This window comes from Episyrphus balteatus, chromosome 1 (assembly GCF_945859705.1).
Source record: "Episyrphus balteatus chromosome 1, idEpiBalt1.1, whole genome shotgun sequence".
NCBI classification, from domain to species: Eukaryota; Metazoa; Arthropoda; class Insecta; order Diptera; family Syrphidae; genus Episyrphus; species Episyrphus balteatus.
Window position 1 is genome coordinate 54,763,103 of NC_079134.1, and position 13,632 is coordinate 54,776,734.

At 31.9% G+C, this 13,632-nt stretch overlaps 1 protein-coding gene across 1 annotated transcript; it reads left to right on the forward strand.

Annotated features, from left to right (window-relative positions):
• Positions 1-8,429: 8,429 nt before the first annotated feature.
• On the forward strand, positions 8,430-11,905 carry LOC129920956 (facilitated trehalose transporter Tret1-like). The gene is made up of 6 exons (XM_056002533.1): positions 8,430-8,817; positions 8,876-9,105; positions 10,550-10,680; positions 10,748-11,085; positions 11,139-11,551; positions 11,605-11,905. Exons 1-6 carry the CDS (start codon positions 8,739-8,741, stop codon positions 11,815-11,817), a joined length of 1,404 nt encoding a protein of 467 aa, XP_055858508.1. The 5' UTR covers positions 8,430-8,738; the 3' UTR covers positions 11,818-11,905.
• The last annotated feature ends 1,727 nt before the right edge of the window (positions 11,906-13,632 follow it).

Here is a 13,632-nt window from a genome sequence, read left to right on the forward strand (position 1 = left end):
TAATACGCGCCTCACAGAATGATTATCAAAAGAAAATTCGAAAAAAGAGTCAAGCCTCTTGAGCAGAGATACCCAAAGAGATGAGAAACTTCTGACGTCATACGGGTTTGCCTACAAGCTGCTTTAGACATTTTTGGATAAGTATGCGTGAAAAAATATACATTTTTGGCTAAGTATACGTGAAAAATCGTAGATTTTTGCTTAGGTGTGCGTAAAAACACCGTGGCTACACTATGTGTGTTTTTCACATTTATTCACGAATACAAAAGAGATTACAACAACACGAAATAAACAAATGGGTTTTGGGGGGTAAAACGTACGAAAGTTTCCCATCTCCTTGAGGCTTCGTGTAATAGCTGACATAGAGAAGGCAATAATCAACAAGTAAATAAATACAAAGTGAACACAGAGAAAAACAAACCTAATGTAAAATCAAAAGGAAAAATTGATGTTTTTTTTAAATAATGATTCTCCATTTTTTTTTTTCAATGTAAGAACCATTGAATAATTACAAATAGAAGTGACACCGCAGATTACTCTGCAACTATAAGAGTACCGGAAGATAGATGAACTACATGTTTGCGCCTCAACTATTTTGTATTTTCGAGTTCAGTCTTAACTAATAATTTTTTTAAACCTTCATAAACAAATTAATAATTTATTATTATACATTTCAAAGAGCTTATATTGATATAAGTTTTCGTGTTTTGAAAAGTCATATTAGTCTAGAGAACAAGGACGATGCCTTTTGCTCCTACTGGCCTAGGTTCGAAAACCGGTAAAATTTGAAATTGTTTTTTTTTTTGTTTTTGCGGAGATTTTTTTTGAGAAATTTAATTAATTTTTATTCTAGTAATGTAAAAAAAAAAAAAACAATCTCAATTTCCCGTCAGATTCGAACCTAGGCAGGTAAACTTAACACACATTCACCTTATCCTCTAGGCTATCTCCACTTTTTGAAATAGGAAAACTTTTATCTATATGTATAAGCTGTTTAGGATTTGATTTTGGGTTGCTGGATTTGCTTTTGGATTGTTGGATTTGCTTTTTTAATTCAATGCACGATACAAGCGACAATTACTTTACAGCGGAAGTTTCCCTGGGTGTCCACTTCTATTTGTAATTATTCAATGGTAAGAACAAGATGTTTTAGCTGTGGCTCAGTGGATAGATGTGTTGCTCAGAAGCAAAATAGTGTTCCAGGTTCAATTCCCGGCTGAGGTTGGAATTGGAAGTTTTTTTCAAATAATTCAAAAATAAGATTAAAACATTCAGAGAAAAGAGAGGGAGAGAGAAGGAAGTGCACAGAGAAGATAGAAACATGCAAATGTGGTGTAGTTTTTTTTTTTTTTTAGATAGGGAATAGGTGCGAACAGTGAGACAGTGCAAAGAGTGAGACAATCCTTTTTTCTCTTTTCTGAAAGCAAGCACAGTAACGCTGGTTTGCGTCAAAACGTTTATTTCCCCTTCTGTGTGTTTTAATTTTGTTCCAACACAACAAAATCAGGTTAATGGACAGAACTTTATTTTACATAAAGTATTACATTGATATGTTCTTTCATCAAAAAATAAATAAATTATAATAATAAGTCCTTAGAATTCCTTGTCGTTTTTTGTAATTTTATATTTTTCCAAGAAATCACAAAGAGTAAACAACAGTGAAACATTTTTAAAATATATGATTTTGAGGTGTTTTTCCTTTTTTTGTAACTTTTTTGAAGAAATGGATTAAAGTAAAATAAATTACTTAATTATATACTAGTTACTTTATTATTTCACGTTTTCTTTAATTTGTTTGTTGAACGTGAGTCCCACTTTTCACCCTAGACTGTCGCACTATTATATAAACATCACCGAAAACATATAAACTTTTAATAGTAAAATTTTCCTCTTCTTCCTTTTTCTCGGCGCTGTTATGACCTCGATGTCGAGGGGATCATAGCTATCCCACGTGTATCTGCTTCACACTAGTGATCCGCCTGTGGGGTTTGCTGTGTTGACCTCAGAAATCGGCGGCAAGCCTCCCAGTTTAGTATTGTTCCATTTCTAAGGCCAACTGAATGTTGGTGTTTTTGACCACCTTTCTTTTTATTTCGTTTTATTTTTTTTATATCTTTTAATAATAAATAGCCCAGGGAAATTAGTAATTTAAATTGCATTTTTCGCGGGACAAAATTTTTTTCATGGAATGTGTTCGGGTGGTTGTCCTTATCATAAAAGTCAATTTGTTGGCATAATTGGAGGTTGGGAACAGCCGCCATCTTGGAAAAGAGATTGGTATCGTTTTTATTGAATAGCTCCATTGTTATTAATTTTAACAAAAAATGACAAAGGTAAGACTTATTAACAATAAAATTATCTAGGAAATGATATACAAAACAATTCCGTGAGTTGATTAAATAAAATTTTATAGTTGGTCAAAGTGCGGGTTTGTATCGCAAGGTTGGGACAAAATGACATTTTTTCATATATATTGGATAATTCTTCAAGAATGAATTGTAGTACTTATAATTACCTATAAAATGAGCCCACAATCGTTATTGTCACCATCGTATTGTAGAAGTTATCTAACTCCGAAACTCTCCATGTACTAGTCAAAAGTAAGAAAAAAGCTGTTTTTTTGCTAGTAGGCCGAGAAAATTTTGGGAGTAGAGGTAGAACCAAAATATAAGTACGCAGTTTTGCAGCCATACGCGTGTTAATGTCGATTTCGAAGGTCTGACAACTCTAATTTTGTGCTTTATACAGTTTTTGGGGGGTTAAATAACGTAAGTTTTCCAGTTAATGTGAATGGGCTAAATTTATACTATTTGAAATTATAAATATACAAGCTGATGCTCTATTATTTTTCCTAAATCTGAACACCCCAATCTTGAGGATGTGACCAATAGAACTATATATAAGCCGTTTATACGATTATGTTTTAGAAGCTTTTTTTGTTTAGATTTTTGTTAGTTTATTTGAATTGAAAAGCCTGATATGGTTAGTTAAAAAAGCTTATATCGTGAGTTCTATTAACCCCATAGCCGAGATTGAGGTGTCCAGATTTAGGAAAAATAATAGAGCATCAGCTTGTTTATTTATAATTTCAAATAGTATAAATTTAGCCCATTCACATTAACTGGAAAACTTACGTTATTTAACCCCCCAAAAACTGTATAAAGCACAAAATTAGAGTTGTCAGACCTTCGAAATCGACATTAACACGCGTATGGCTGCAAAACTGCGTACTTATATTTTGGCTCTACCTCTACTCCCAAAATTTTCTCGGCCTACTAGCAAAAAAACAGCTTTTTTCTTACTTTTGACTAGTACATGGAGAGTTTCGGAGTTAGATAACTTCTACAATACGATGGTGACAATAACGATTGTGGGCTCATTTTATAGGTAATTATAAGTACTACAATTCATTCTTGAAGAATTATCCAAACAAATCAAAAGTTCGTCAGATATATGAAAAAATGTCATTTTGTCCCAACCTTGCGATACAAACCCGCACTTTGACCAACTCTAAAATTTTATTTAATCAACTCACGGAATTGTTTTGTATATCATTTCCTAGATAATTTTATTGTTAATAAGTCTTACCTTTGTCATTTTTTGTTAAAATTAATAACAATGGAGCTATTCAATAAAAACGATACCAATCTCTTTTCCAAGATGGTGGCTGTTCCCAACCTCCAATTATGCCAACAAATTGACTTTTATGATAAGGACAACCACCCGAACACATTTCATGAAAAAAATTTTGTCCCGCGAAAAATGCGATTTCATGCCCATATTTTGACTAATTTCCCTGAGCTAAAAATAAATTGAAAAAAAAAAAACAAACACAACATTTCTAGTACGCTGCTGATGCGAAACGAATTTTTCGTCGGTCTCCACTAGGACAACGAAATGCTTGCGAAATCTCAACGGAAAAATATTAGCAAATTGCAAAACATAAATAACAAAATAAAAGCAAACACAATCTCAGTAAGGCATGCAATGACAAAATTAACAACGAAAACAAAGAAAATACTCAAATGTCATTTTTCCGCACACAATTAATATCCCTGGCAATTGTTTGTGTGCGAATAAGAAGTGGAGACTTTGCTATCCCATCAATTTCGCTGTGTCAGCACAGGGTTGAAAAATCGTCTTTGAGCATTGTATCGAAAGTGAAATAAAAAGTGTATCGAATTGTACTTTTTGAATCTTTCAAATTTTATAAAAGAACAATTCGAAAAATTTATTTTAAATGAACGAAAAACTTTAAGATAAACCAAAAACTAAATCCATTTTTTTTTTCAAAAAAATCGAAAAAACTTTTGAGGTCATTTTTATCCTATTTACAGTTTACAACTGCAAAACACTGATGTTTCATTACAATTCAAAATATGCAGAATTATTGCAGGTGTATTGAACTTCGAAATATAGGCTTTAATCTTACCGTAAATGGCTATGAAAATTGAGGTGAATTTTCCAACAAAAAAAAAAAAATTAAAAAAACTAACCTGTGCCAATTTTTTTACTTGCGATATACATAGGTACTATAGGGCAAGTTTAGGATTCGTAAAAAAAATCGAACTCGAGATAACAATTTTACATGACATTACGATGATGGAGAATGCCAAAAAAGTGGGTCCGGCAATTCTGTCTGTCTGTCGGTCTGTCTGTCTGTCTGTCTGTCTGTCTGCCTGTCTGTGTGTCTGTCTCTATCTGGAGCTGCAGCCTAAACGAGTGAAGTGATTTTCTTCAAACTTGGTAGTTAGCAGTTTTTGGTGATTCCCTAGAGGGGAAATTGAAATTTTTTTTTTATGACCAAAACTAACGGTACCTGCCATATAACGGAAATAGAAAAGTTAATTTTTTTCAAAAACGACTCTAACGATTTTGATTAAAATTTTTGTGTGTAGTACTACACATAAGAGCCAACTTTTGAAATAAAAAAAATATTTTTTGTGCCGTTATTAACGGTACCTGTCATAGAACGGTTTTTTTCGTTTCTGAATATCTCGTACAACATTAACCCGATTTAAATGAAAATTTTTATACAAAAGTGTTTAAGTAAAGATAATATTAAAATCTTAGAAAATTTTCAAAAAACGCATTTTTGGTTTTTTAAAAAATATAAAATAAAATTTTTTTTTGAAAAATCAATTTCTTGAAAACGGATCAATGAAAAATTTTGTTTTTATGTGTAAATTAATTATTTCTTCAAAATGGCATACCAACTTTTTTTTTGAAAAATGTTAAACATTTTTTATATATAAAAAATTATTTTTTTAAAAAACGGCTCCTACAATTTTCGAAAATTTTTTTCTAAAAATACCTTTTAATACAAGAAATAAAATGGCATATATTTTTTTTTGTTTAAGATAATTTAAAACGGTCTTTTAATTAATTATAAAAACTTATACTTATGAAATTTCTTCAAAATATCAAATTTTAAACATTATAGTTACTTTAAGCATAAGAGCAAGTACGTGCGACCCCAGTCGTGCAATTTATTTTAATAAATCTCACATGTAAACAAAAAAGTAATGTCCTGAAAAGAAAATTTTATTTCTTTGAAGAAAATTAAATAAAGACTTTAAATTCACCCTTGACCGTTTAATGTTCTATTCAAATCAAACGTGTATTTGACTAATATTGCAGTTTTAACAATATCTTGGAAGAATTGAAAAGAAAAAATTGATCCAGAATACCTTTTACATTGATATAAACGGAAGGACAAAACAGTATCGAATTTAGTAATAGTGTATTTGTGTACTTTAGCCAAGCCAAGTGTATCGAAAAAAGTACAATCGTATCGACTTTTGCAACCCAGTGTCAGCAGCGTAAACGAAATTTTTCGTTTACGATTTCGTTGTGGTATTTTTGTATGGGATTTTTCGTTTCGCATCAGCAGCGTACTAGGCTTAAGAGAACAAAAACTTTAACAAAAAATAAAAAGGAACCATTTTACTTATTTTTAAAAAAGTGGGGGCCAAGACGACCCAGCTTAAAAAAGGGGCCAAACAGCAACACTGATTGGTAGCCAGCCACATAATAGGTAGGTGTTTTTTATCAAAACCTCTTAACTGATGCAACAACACATTAGCCCCTTGGGCTTAGTTGTTTAGCCTGGAGATTTCCCTGGGCTTAACTTTTTGAACAGTTTTAAATCTGTGCTACCAAACTATTTTTTTCATAAATTGTTTAGAATTTGTTTACAACTGACGACGTGTGGAATGATAAAATGTATTTAACTATTACTGCGAGCATACATTTTTTGAACTCTTTGTAAAACATACAAGAAAAACCTGAAAGCGAAAAATATGATAACTCTAAATTTTAGTTGTCTGCTGTTTTCGGAACATTCCATATGCAGACTCCCAACATTTCAAGTTAAGCCTCGATGCACACACCTAATATACACAATATTCATCTAAAAAAAAATTTACTTTAGGGGACCCAAAAAATAAATTAGTTTTTTGTCAGCAAAATTATATATGTATTGTCTTAGGGCCCAAAAAATATTACTTGCATAATCTAAGCGACCATCACATAATGATGATATATATGTAAGCAGACACCTCCTCTCTCCCCTCCCCCCAAGAAAAAACTATGGAGTATACGCACTTTTTTTTATTTTTTTTATGTAAAAATTTGAAAATTTAGACTTGCCCCGGCCCCGGGCACCGGCAACTCAACGTACGCCTCTGTCTGGCACCCACTTTTTTGGCATTCTCTATCATCGTAATGTCATTTCTGATAGTTATCTCAACTTTTTTTTTGTACGAACGCTTAACTTGATATAATATAGAACCTTTATCGAAAGTAAAAAACAAATTTGTCTAATGGCCGCTAAACAATGCCGCTTTGGCTTTCTTTGACAGCAAAGCAAAAGTTCAAACATAGGAAACTATGCAGAATGCTCACAATGACGTTTCGCGCTTCACGTAACGTTTCGGAAACTATTAGTATGTACACAAACCAACGTTACATGAAGCGAGCACGAAGCAAAAGTCCAAATATTTCAACTTTTGTTTGCGTTTGAAGTTTGGATTTGTAATATTTAGGTTAAAGCCTAGTACGCAGATCGCGCTAAATTTTAGCTCCCGTACAAATTATCGAAAAATTTTAGCCGAGCTAAAATTAATCCCATAGGAATTATCGATAACTTGTATGGGAATTTTATCTTGGCTAAAATTTAGCGCGAACTGCGTACCAGGCTTAAACAAAAAAAAATTTGCAGCAAGACCAATTGTTGAAGTCAAATTGTTATTTATTATAATTTTTTTCTTCAGGATATTGCCAAACAAATTAATTTAGTTCTTATTTGCATACAATTTTTTTTTCAGCTATCAAAACTTAGATAAATGTTCAACGAACTGGAGATTTTATGGAATTATTATTTTAATTGTATGAATATGACGTTTAAAATTACAGAAATTCGCAGTTCAGGAACAAGAACAAGGCTTTTTTATGTCATTTTGAAACGCCCGTAAAGCTAGTTCAACGTAGCGTACGGAAAGCTGAGGTCAAAGAGGCATACCTGACCACCAGTTCGGTTTTAGAAGCAAGCACTCGAACAACGATTGATCAAGTGCATAGAATCACCGATGTCATTCAGAAAGCTCTTGAAGAAAAGAAAATTTGTCCAGCGGCCTTTTCAGTTGTGTCTCAAGCTTTGACAAAGAATGGCACAAGGGCCTCAAATTCAAGGTTTGGCAAGTCCTACCTTGAAGGACTCTTTACCATTCTTAGAGAATATCTAGAGAACTGAATTGTCCGCGTTAGGAACGGAAATGATTACTCAGACTTTACGGAAATAGTGGCTGTGTTACCACAAGGTAGTGTTTCAGGTCCCATTCTGTACCTTCTATTCACACGCGATAAACCTCAAACAGACAACAAAATTGTAGCTACCTTTGCTGACGATACCCCAATACTTGCAGCAGTAGGCAAAACAATTAACGAATCGACAAATAAATTGCAAAATGCTCTTAATAATTTCAATGAATAGACACAAACATGGCGCATAGCGCTTAACGCTCCTGTGCAGTTTTAAATAAAAATTCGTATTCAGCATATTAAATTCCACCGCTAAATGTAGGTAAAGCTAGACAAAGTGAATTGTCATCTATTATCTTTCTAAACAAAGAATTCTCAAGTAATTCACAGTCAACGAGTCAACGTACCTAATAAATTTTTTAATCCCGCTACTAAATCAGAACCCCTAATCTAAAATGAAAAATGATGTTGACTTCACAAACAAAGCAGAGTATACATTGCAGGCAAAATAATATCCTACTGATTGGACAAATATTTGTATGAAACTTTGCATTTCGTCATCCTTTAAGAACAAAGAAATAATATTCAAATGTCTTATAACAACTCAAGCTTTTATTTAGGTATAATTTTTATTTCAAAATTAAAGACATTTTAAAAACAAATCCAAATTTCGTGGTGCAGAAGTCGGTTTTAATTAAGCTTCGCATCAATTTGTATCAGATTCAAAATAATACTCAATATTCATCAAGTTATTTCTCAAGCCTTTAAAAATTAAATAAAATATGTATTTATTTAGCAACAAACAAACACCTGCAGAAAGAGAGAGGCATGGTACCTAAGTACAAAATATTTTCAAATAGATATTCAGTGATTGAATATTCAGTTTTGAGTTTAATGTAAGAGCGCTAGCACGTTGTTTACCTTATTAAATTGTGCTTTTATCCAATATTGCTTAGCAAGAAGAAATCGCTTTAAAAATGCTTCATATACATTTGAACCACCCCGATAGTGTGTTTTATAGAAACTATCGGCGACAATTGGGGGCAACCCTAACAGGTATTTAATTAATATTTTTACTGTTCTATTAATTTGTCTGTTTTTTTTTTATCTCCAGTAAATTTACTTGCATTTTCTCATGGCATTGGGCTTGGGTGGGCTGCTCCAATGCTTTTGACACTTCAATCACCTGAATCACCTTTGGCCTTTAACATATCTGTACAAGAAGCTTCGTGGATTGGTGCCCTTGTCAGTGTGGGCGGGTTAATTGGCAATCTTACATTTGGTATCCTGCTTGACCATATTGGACGTAAGAAGTGTTTATATCTTCTAGCTGTACCACACATAGTAAGAACGTACCTACTCAATAATATTTTTCACAAATAGTTAAAAATCTGAAAACAAAATAATTTTCGGGGGAATGATAGAGCAAAATTGTCAACACATTTGTTCAAATAAGATTATTAAAAATTTGCGTTCTAAAAGAATTATGAAAACTTGCAGAAGGTAATAGGATTGTATTGTACAATAGGATAGATAGTATTCATATTTTATATTCCTAAAATTTAGACAAAATCAGATACATCACATGAAGAATCCGATATTTTTACATTCCGTAAATCATAGATGATTTAGTTTGGGATTTGTTTTGAGCATCTATAGTTCACTAAAAATACAAAAAGTACAACTTTCTTAGACCCAAAGGTTTTTTTATGAAAACTATGAACAATGTATCATTGGTGATACCGGGTCTCAGGAGGGTCGAGTATATTACACTTTAATTCAAATTACCTTCTTGTTGACAAATATTTCCATTTGTCGTCCGTTGCCGCAGCACTACCAGAAGGTAATTCCAGTTTTTTTTTTGGCGGACGAAGTCCGTTGTTGTTTGCACTCACTCGCTAAAAAAAATAATTTTGTGTTAGAAAAAATATGATTACCAAAGCACCTGGTATGTTTAGCTCCTTTCCAATCGCCTCCAAAGTTGTTGTTCTTTTCAGAACATTTTTATAGGATCTGCCTTTCGTATTATTGCCCTGTTCCTTTGGGAGGTGGCAAAGAACTACTAGTAGTTTACTAGCGATTTTCAATGGAACGCAGTTTCAACGAATTCAATACAAATCGTATCTACTCGGGAAGAAGGGCATGAGTAGATTATAGTACTAGATTAAAGCTAGAACTATAATTGGAGGAAGCGGATACTAATGTCAAATTCACGTTTTTGTTGTTGTTGTTTTCTTTGACTTTTTGACAAGTAATGCATTGAGTATTGAGTTTAGACGAGGTGCACACTTTAAAAAATATTTGATTTATTAGCTCCGTTCCTTTGGGAACATTTATCTACTGCTTAGTACTTAAAGCTACTTTTTCTCTATTGAAAAAGTAGTTCATTCAAAGCAGCTTTAAGTACTAAACAGTAGATAAATGCTACCAAAGGAACGCAGCTATTATCCTTTACTGACACTTTGTGTTTATTTTTTTATTTTTTCATATATTATTTTCGTTAATTTTTTTCAAAACAAAAGTTTGTTTAACTTAAACTGGAGTTTAACAATGCAATTGAATTGGGATTAAATCGAATTTTTCTTAAAAGCAGTGTCTATGAACATTTAATGCAAATATATCTTTTATGTATTTTTAAGGACGGCTGAATTTAAATTAAAGATTACAAGATAAAAACGCTACAAAAACAACATTTTTATGAAAATTATTTATTTTAAACGGTTTTTAGAAATATGCAAATTTTTTGTAATTTGACAGAGCATAGAATTTACATAACCATTTTTTTCAGTTTTTTTGGGCCACAATTTTTTTCGCCAATGACGTTAATTACCTTTACATAGCCCGATTATTAGGAGGTACCACTGGTGGTGGCACATATGCTATTATTCCCATTTTTGTGGCCGAAATCGCTGATTCAAAGTAAGGGTCCGGTTATAAGCAACACATTTAATCTGAACATACATAATATATTAACTTACTCTTTCAGAATTCGAGGAACACTGGGTGCAATTTTTTGTTTTGCAATGAACACTGGCATGCTCTCGGGAAACATTATTGCATCTCAGATTCCCTATCTACTTATTCCATGCTCAGTAATAGTGCTGCCTATCTTGTTTCTTCTCTTCATTGTACAATTCCCTGAAACACCACAATTTTTAATAAGCCAAAATCAATGTGATGCAGCTGCAGAATCTTTGAAATATTATACAAACGTCAACTTAAATAAGAAGGATGAACAACAGCAATTTGATGCAAACTTCAATGAGATGAAAATGCTCATTTTGTCATCAAAAACTAAAGAAAGTCTTTCCATGAATGATATATGTAGGTATTTCATTGAACACCACTGTAACTTGAAATTAATCTCATGATCTTAGGTACAAAAAAATCTTTGAAGGCTCTTCTTGTTGGAACTGTCCTTATGATCGTTTTAAATATTACAGGAATTTTTACTATTCTCAACTACTCGTCAATGATTTTCGCAGAAGCAAGTTCTTCAATGGATCCGAAAACCAACACGATTATCATTGGAGCATTCCAGATAATTGGAGCATATTTTGCGTTTATTCTGATTGATAAGTACGGGAGAAAGATTCTCATGATCGCATCCACGGGTGGAATGAGTCTTGGTTTTACTTTACTAGGAGTACACTCGTACATGTCCACTGAAATGTCATTTACCAGTGCGAGATGGCTCCCAGTTTTACTCATGTCCTTCATTATTTTAGCAGGAAACATCGGTGTTATTTCAGTTACTTTTATAATACTTGTGGAGATACTTCCTCCAAAGGTAACTTTGTATACTAATTTGATGTTGGTTTTAAATTAATTTCTTTTTTCTAGATAAGATCATTTGGTACAACATTGTGTCTGGTTTTCTCGAGTTCTATTGGCACTATAGTCTTAAAAGTATTTCCAGTATTAATGATCACTGTTGGACTTTCAGGTGTTATGTGGATATTTGCAGCCGTTTCTGCATTTGGATTTATTTTTTTCTTGTTATTCATAGAAGAAACAAAAGGAAAAAATTTAAACGATGAAAGTTCATACCATTAAGTAAAATAGAATTTGTATACACCACGACCTTATAAAACTACAAATAATTAATTAACTTAAAAATATGACTTAAATAATTTATGACCGATTTTGTTGTTTAGTTTTGCTTTTTTTTTGTTTGATTTGTACGATTCAAGTTGGCAATTCTAATTTTTTTCTAATGAATTTTACTGTCGAGAAGAGATATCGTTATCATCATGCTAATATTTGTCGTATGTAGATATCAACCACCCAAAGAGCAAACGGGTTTTTTACTATTCAAGGTTGAATGACAGTAATATTTTGTTTTGTTGTTTACAACTCTTAAACGATGAACTAAAAGAAAGAAAGAATGGGTAAACATTGTGTTTGTTTTTTAGTAAGCAGTTGTTTTTTCAACTCATCGGAGAAACTTGATAGAGCCCAGACATAATAAATATTGTTAGATTTCCTATTTCTAGATTCTAGTACTGTAAATGTTTCTGCTATTGAATAAAACAATAAAAAAGACTCCATCCAAATCTCTTTAAGATTACACTGTGGTAGTTCTGTAGCAGAGCGGAGGCATATCAATTTGAGTTAATGCGGGTGTGCTCATTTTAGCTGTGGCAACCGTTTTAAAAACTTGGGTCAGGTTTTCAAAATATTCATAAAATAAGATCTTAGGGTAAATACTGGTAGTTTCGAATAATTTTTTCGAATAATTTTCAAAGTTCTCAACAGTTTTTAGTTTAGAGTAAAGCTATTCCAAACTAAATAGAAAAAAAGGTGTGTAAAAAGCAAAAAAATGTATAAATGGTCTTTTTTTTATTCAAAAATGGGGCATTTTACGTGAAACCAGCAACGAAAAATGTCGTGGGTCGCCAAATTTGTTCATATTTGGTATATATATTCCTCAATCGATTCAAAAAATACATTTGGAAAGATTTTGAATTTTAAGGCCAGATAGTGGAGTTATGGGCAGTGCTGCCATTTCGAGATTTAAAAAAACATGATAAAAAACATGATTTCAGTTGAAAAAACATGATTTATAAAAAAAGCAAAAACTGATAGAAAGTGAACATCCACATCGTGACTAGGGGGGAATAAAACAAATTTTTTCGAGTTCATTTTAGAAAATATTAATAAAGTATCAAAGGTACACAGGGTACTTTTTGCAAAAAGTCTTAAAGTGAAAATTTTCAAACTCATTTTATGGTGCAGAAATCACAGATATTGGCTTCAAAAATTTAGTTTATAGTTTTTTTTTTTTGGGAAAAATTGCCTTTTGTAGGAAAAAATAAATTATTTGCTTTTGTAATTTTCCCACTTTTTTTCAAAAGGTGGCCATTGTAGTTATAACTTAAATTACAAAAATGGCAGGAATAAAACTTGAAAGCATAAATCAGCTTATTATTTGTACTCATTTAATAGTGAATAATATGACCGTTAGGTTAATTTCATACACATACTTCATGTAGGTATTGAATAAAGGTTTTTCTTTTGGATTGAAAAAAACATGATTTTGGGCACGAAAACATTAAAACATGATTTTAGTTCAAAAAACATGAAAATCATCCTAAATCATGCTAAATCATGATTTCTGGCAGCCCTGGTTATGGGCTTCTAAAGTTTTGGAAAACTGTGGGGATGAGTTCATTTGAAAAATTTAAATACATTAATTAAACGACGGGGTAACAAAATTCTTTTAATGATAGATTATATGGAAAATTCGACGTTCTTTTCAAATATAAATTCGAAACCGAAAATCGATTTATTTTTTTGATAGAAACCCGGAAGTTGACATTTTAAATCAAATTTTAAGAATCTTCAACACTTGATATTTCTTTAGATAGT

Excerpts from the sequence above, each read along its gene's own strand:
- LOC129920956 (XM_056002533.1), top strand. The coding sequence starts at position 8,739 with ATGCTTCATATACATTTGAACCACCCCGATAGTGTGTTTTATAGAAAC. Across the intron at positions 8,818-8,875 it reads ATTGGGGGCAACCCTAACAG|TAAATTTACTTGCATTTTCT; the intron begins GTATTTAATTAA and ends TTTTATCTCCAG. Across the intron at positions 10,681-10,747 it reads GCCGAAATCGCTGATTCAAA|AATTCGAGGAACACTGGGTG; the intron begins GTAAGGGTCCGG and ends TTACTCTTTCAG.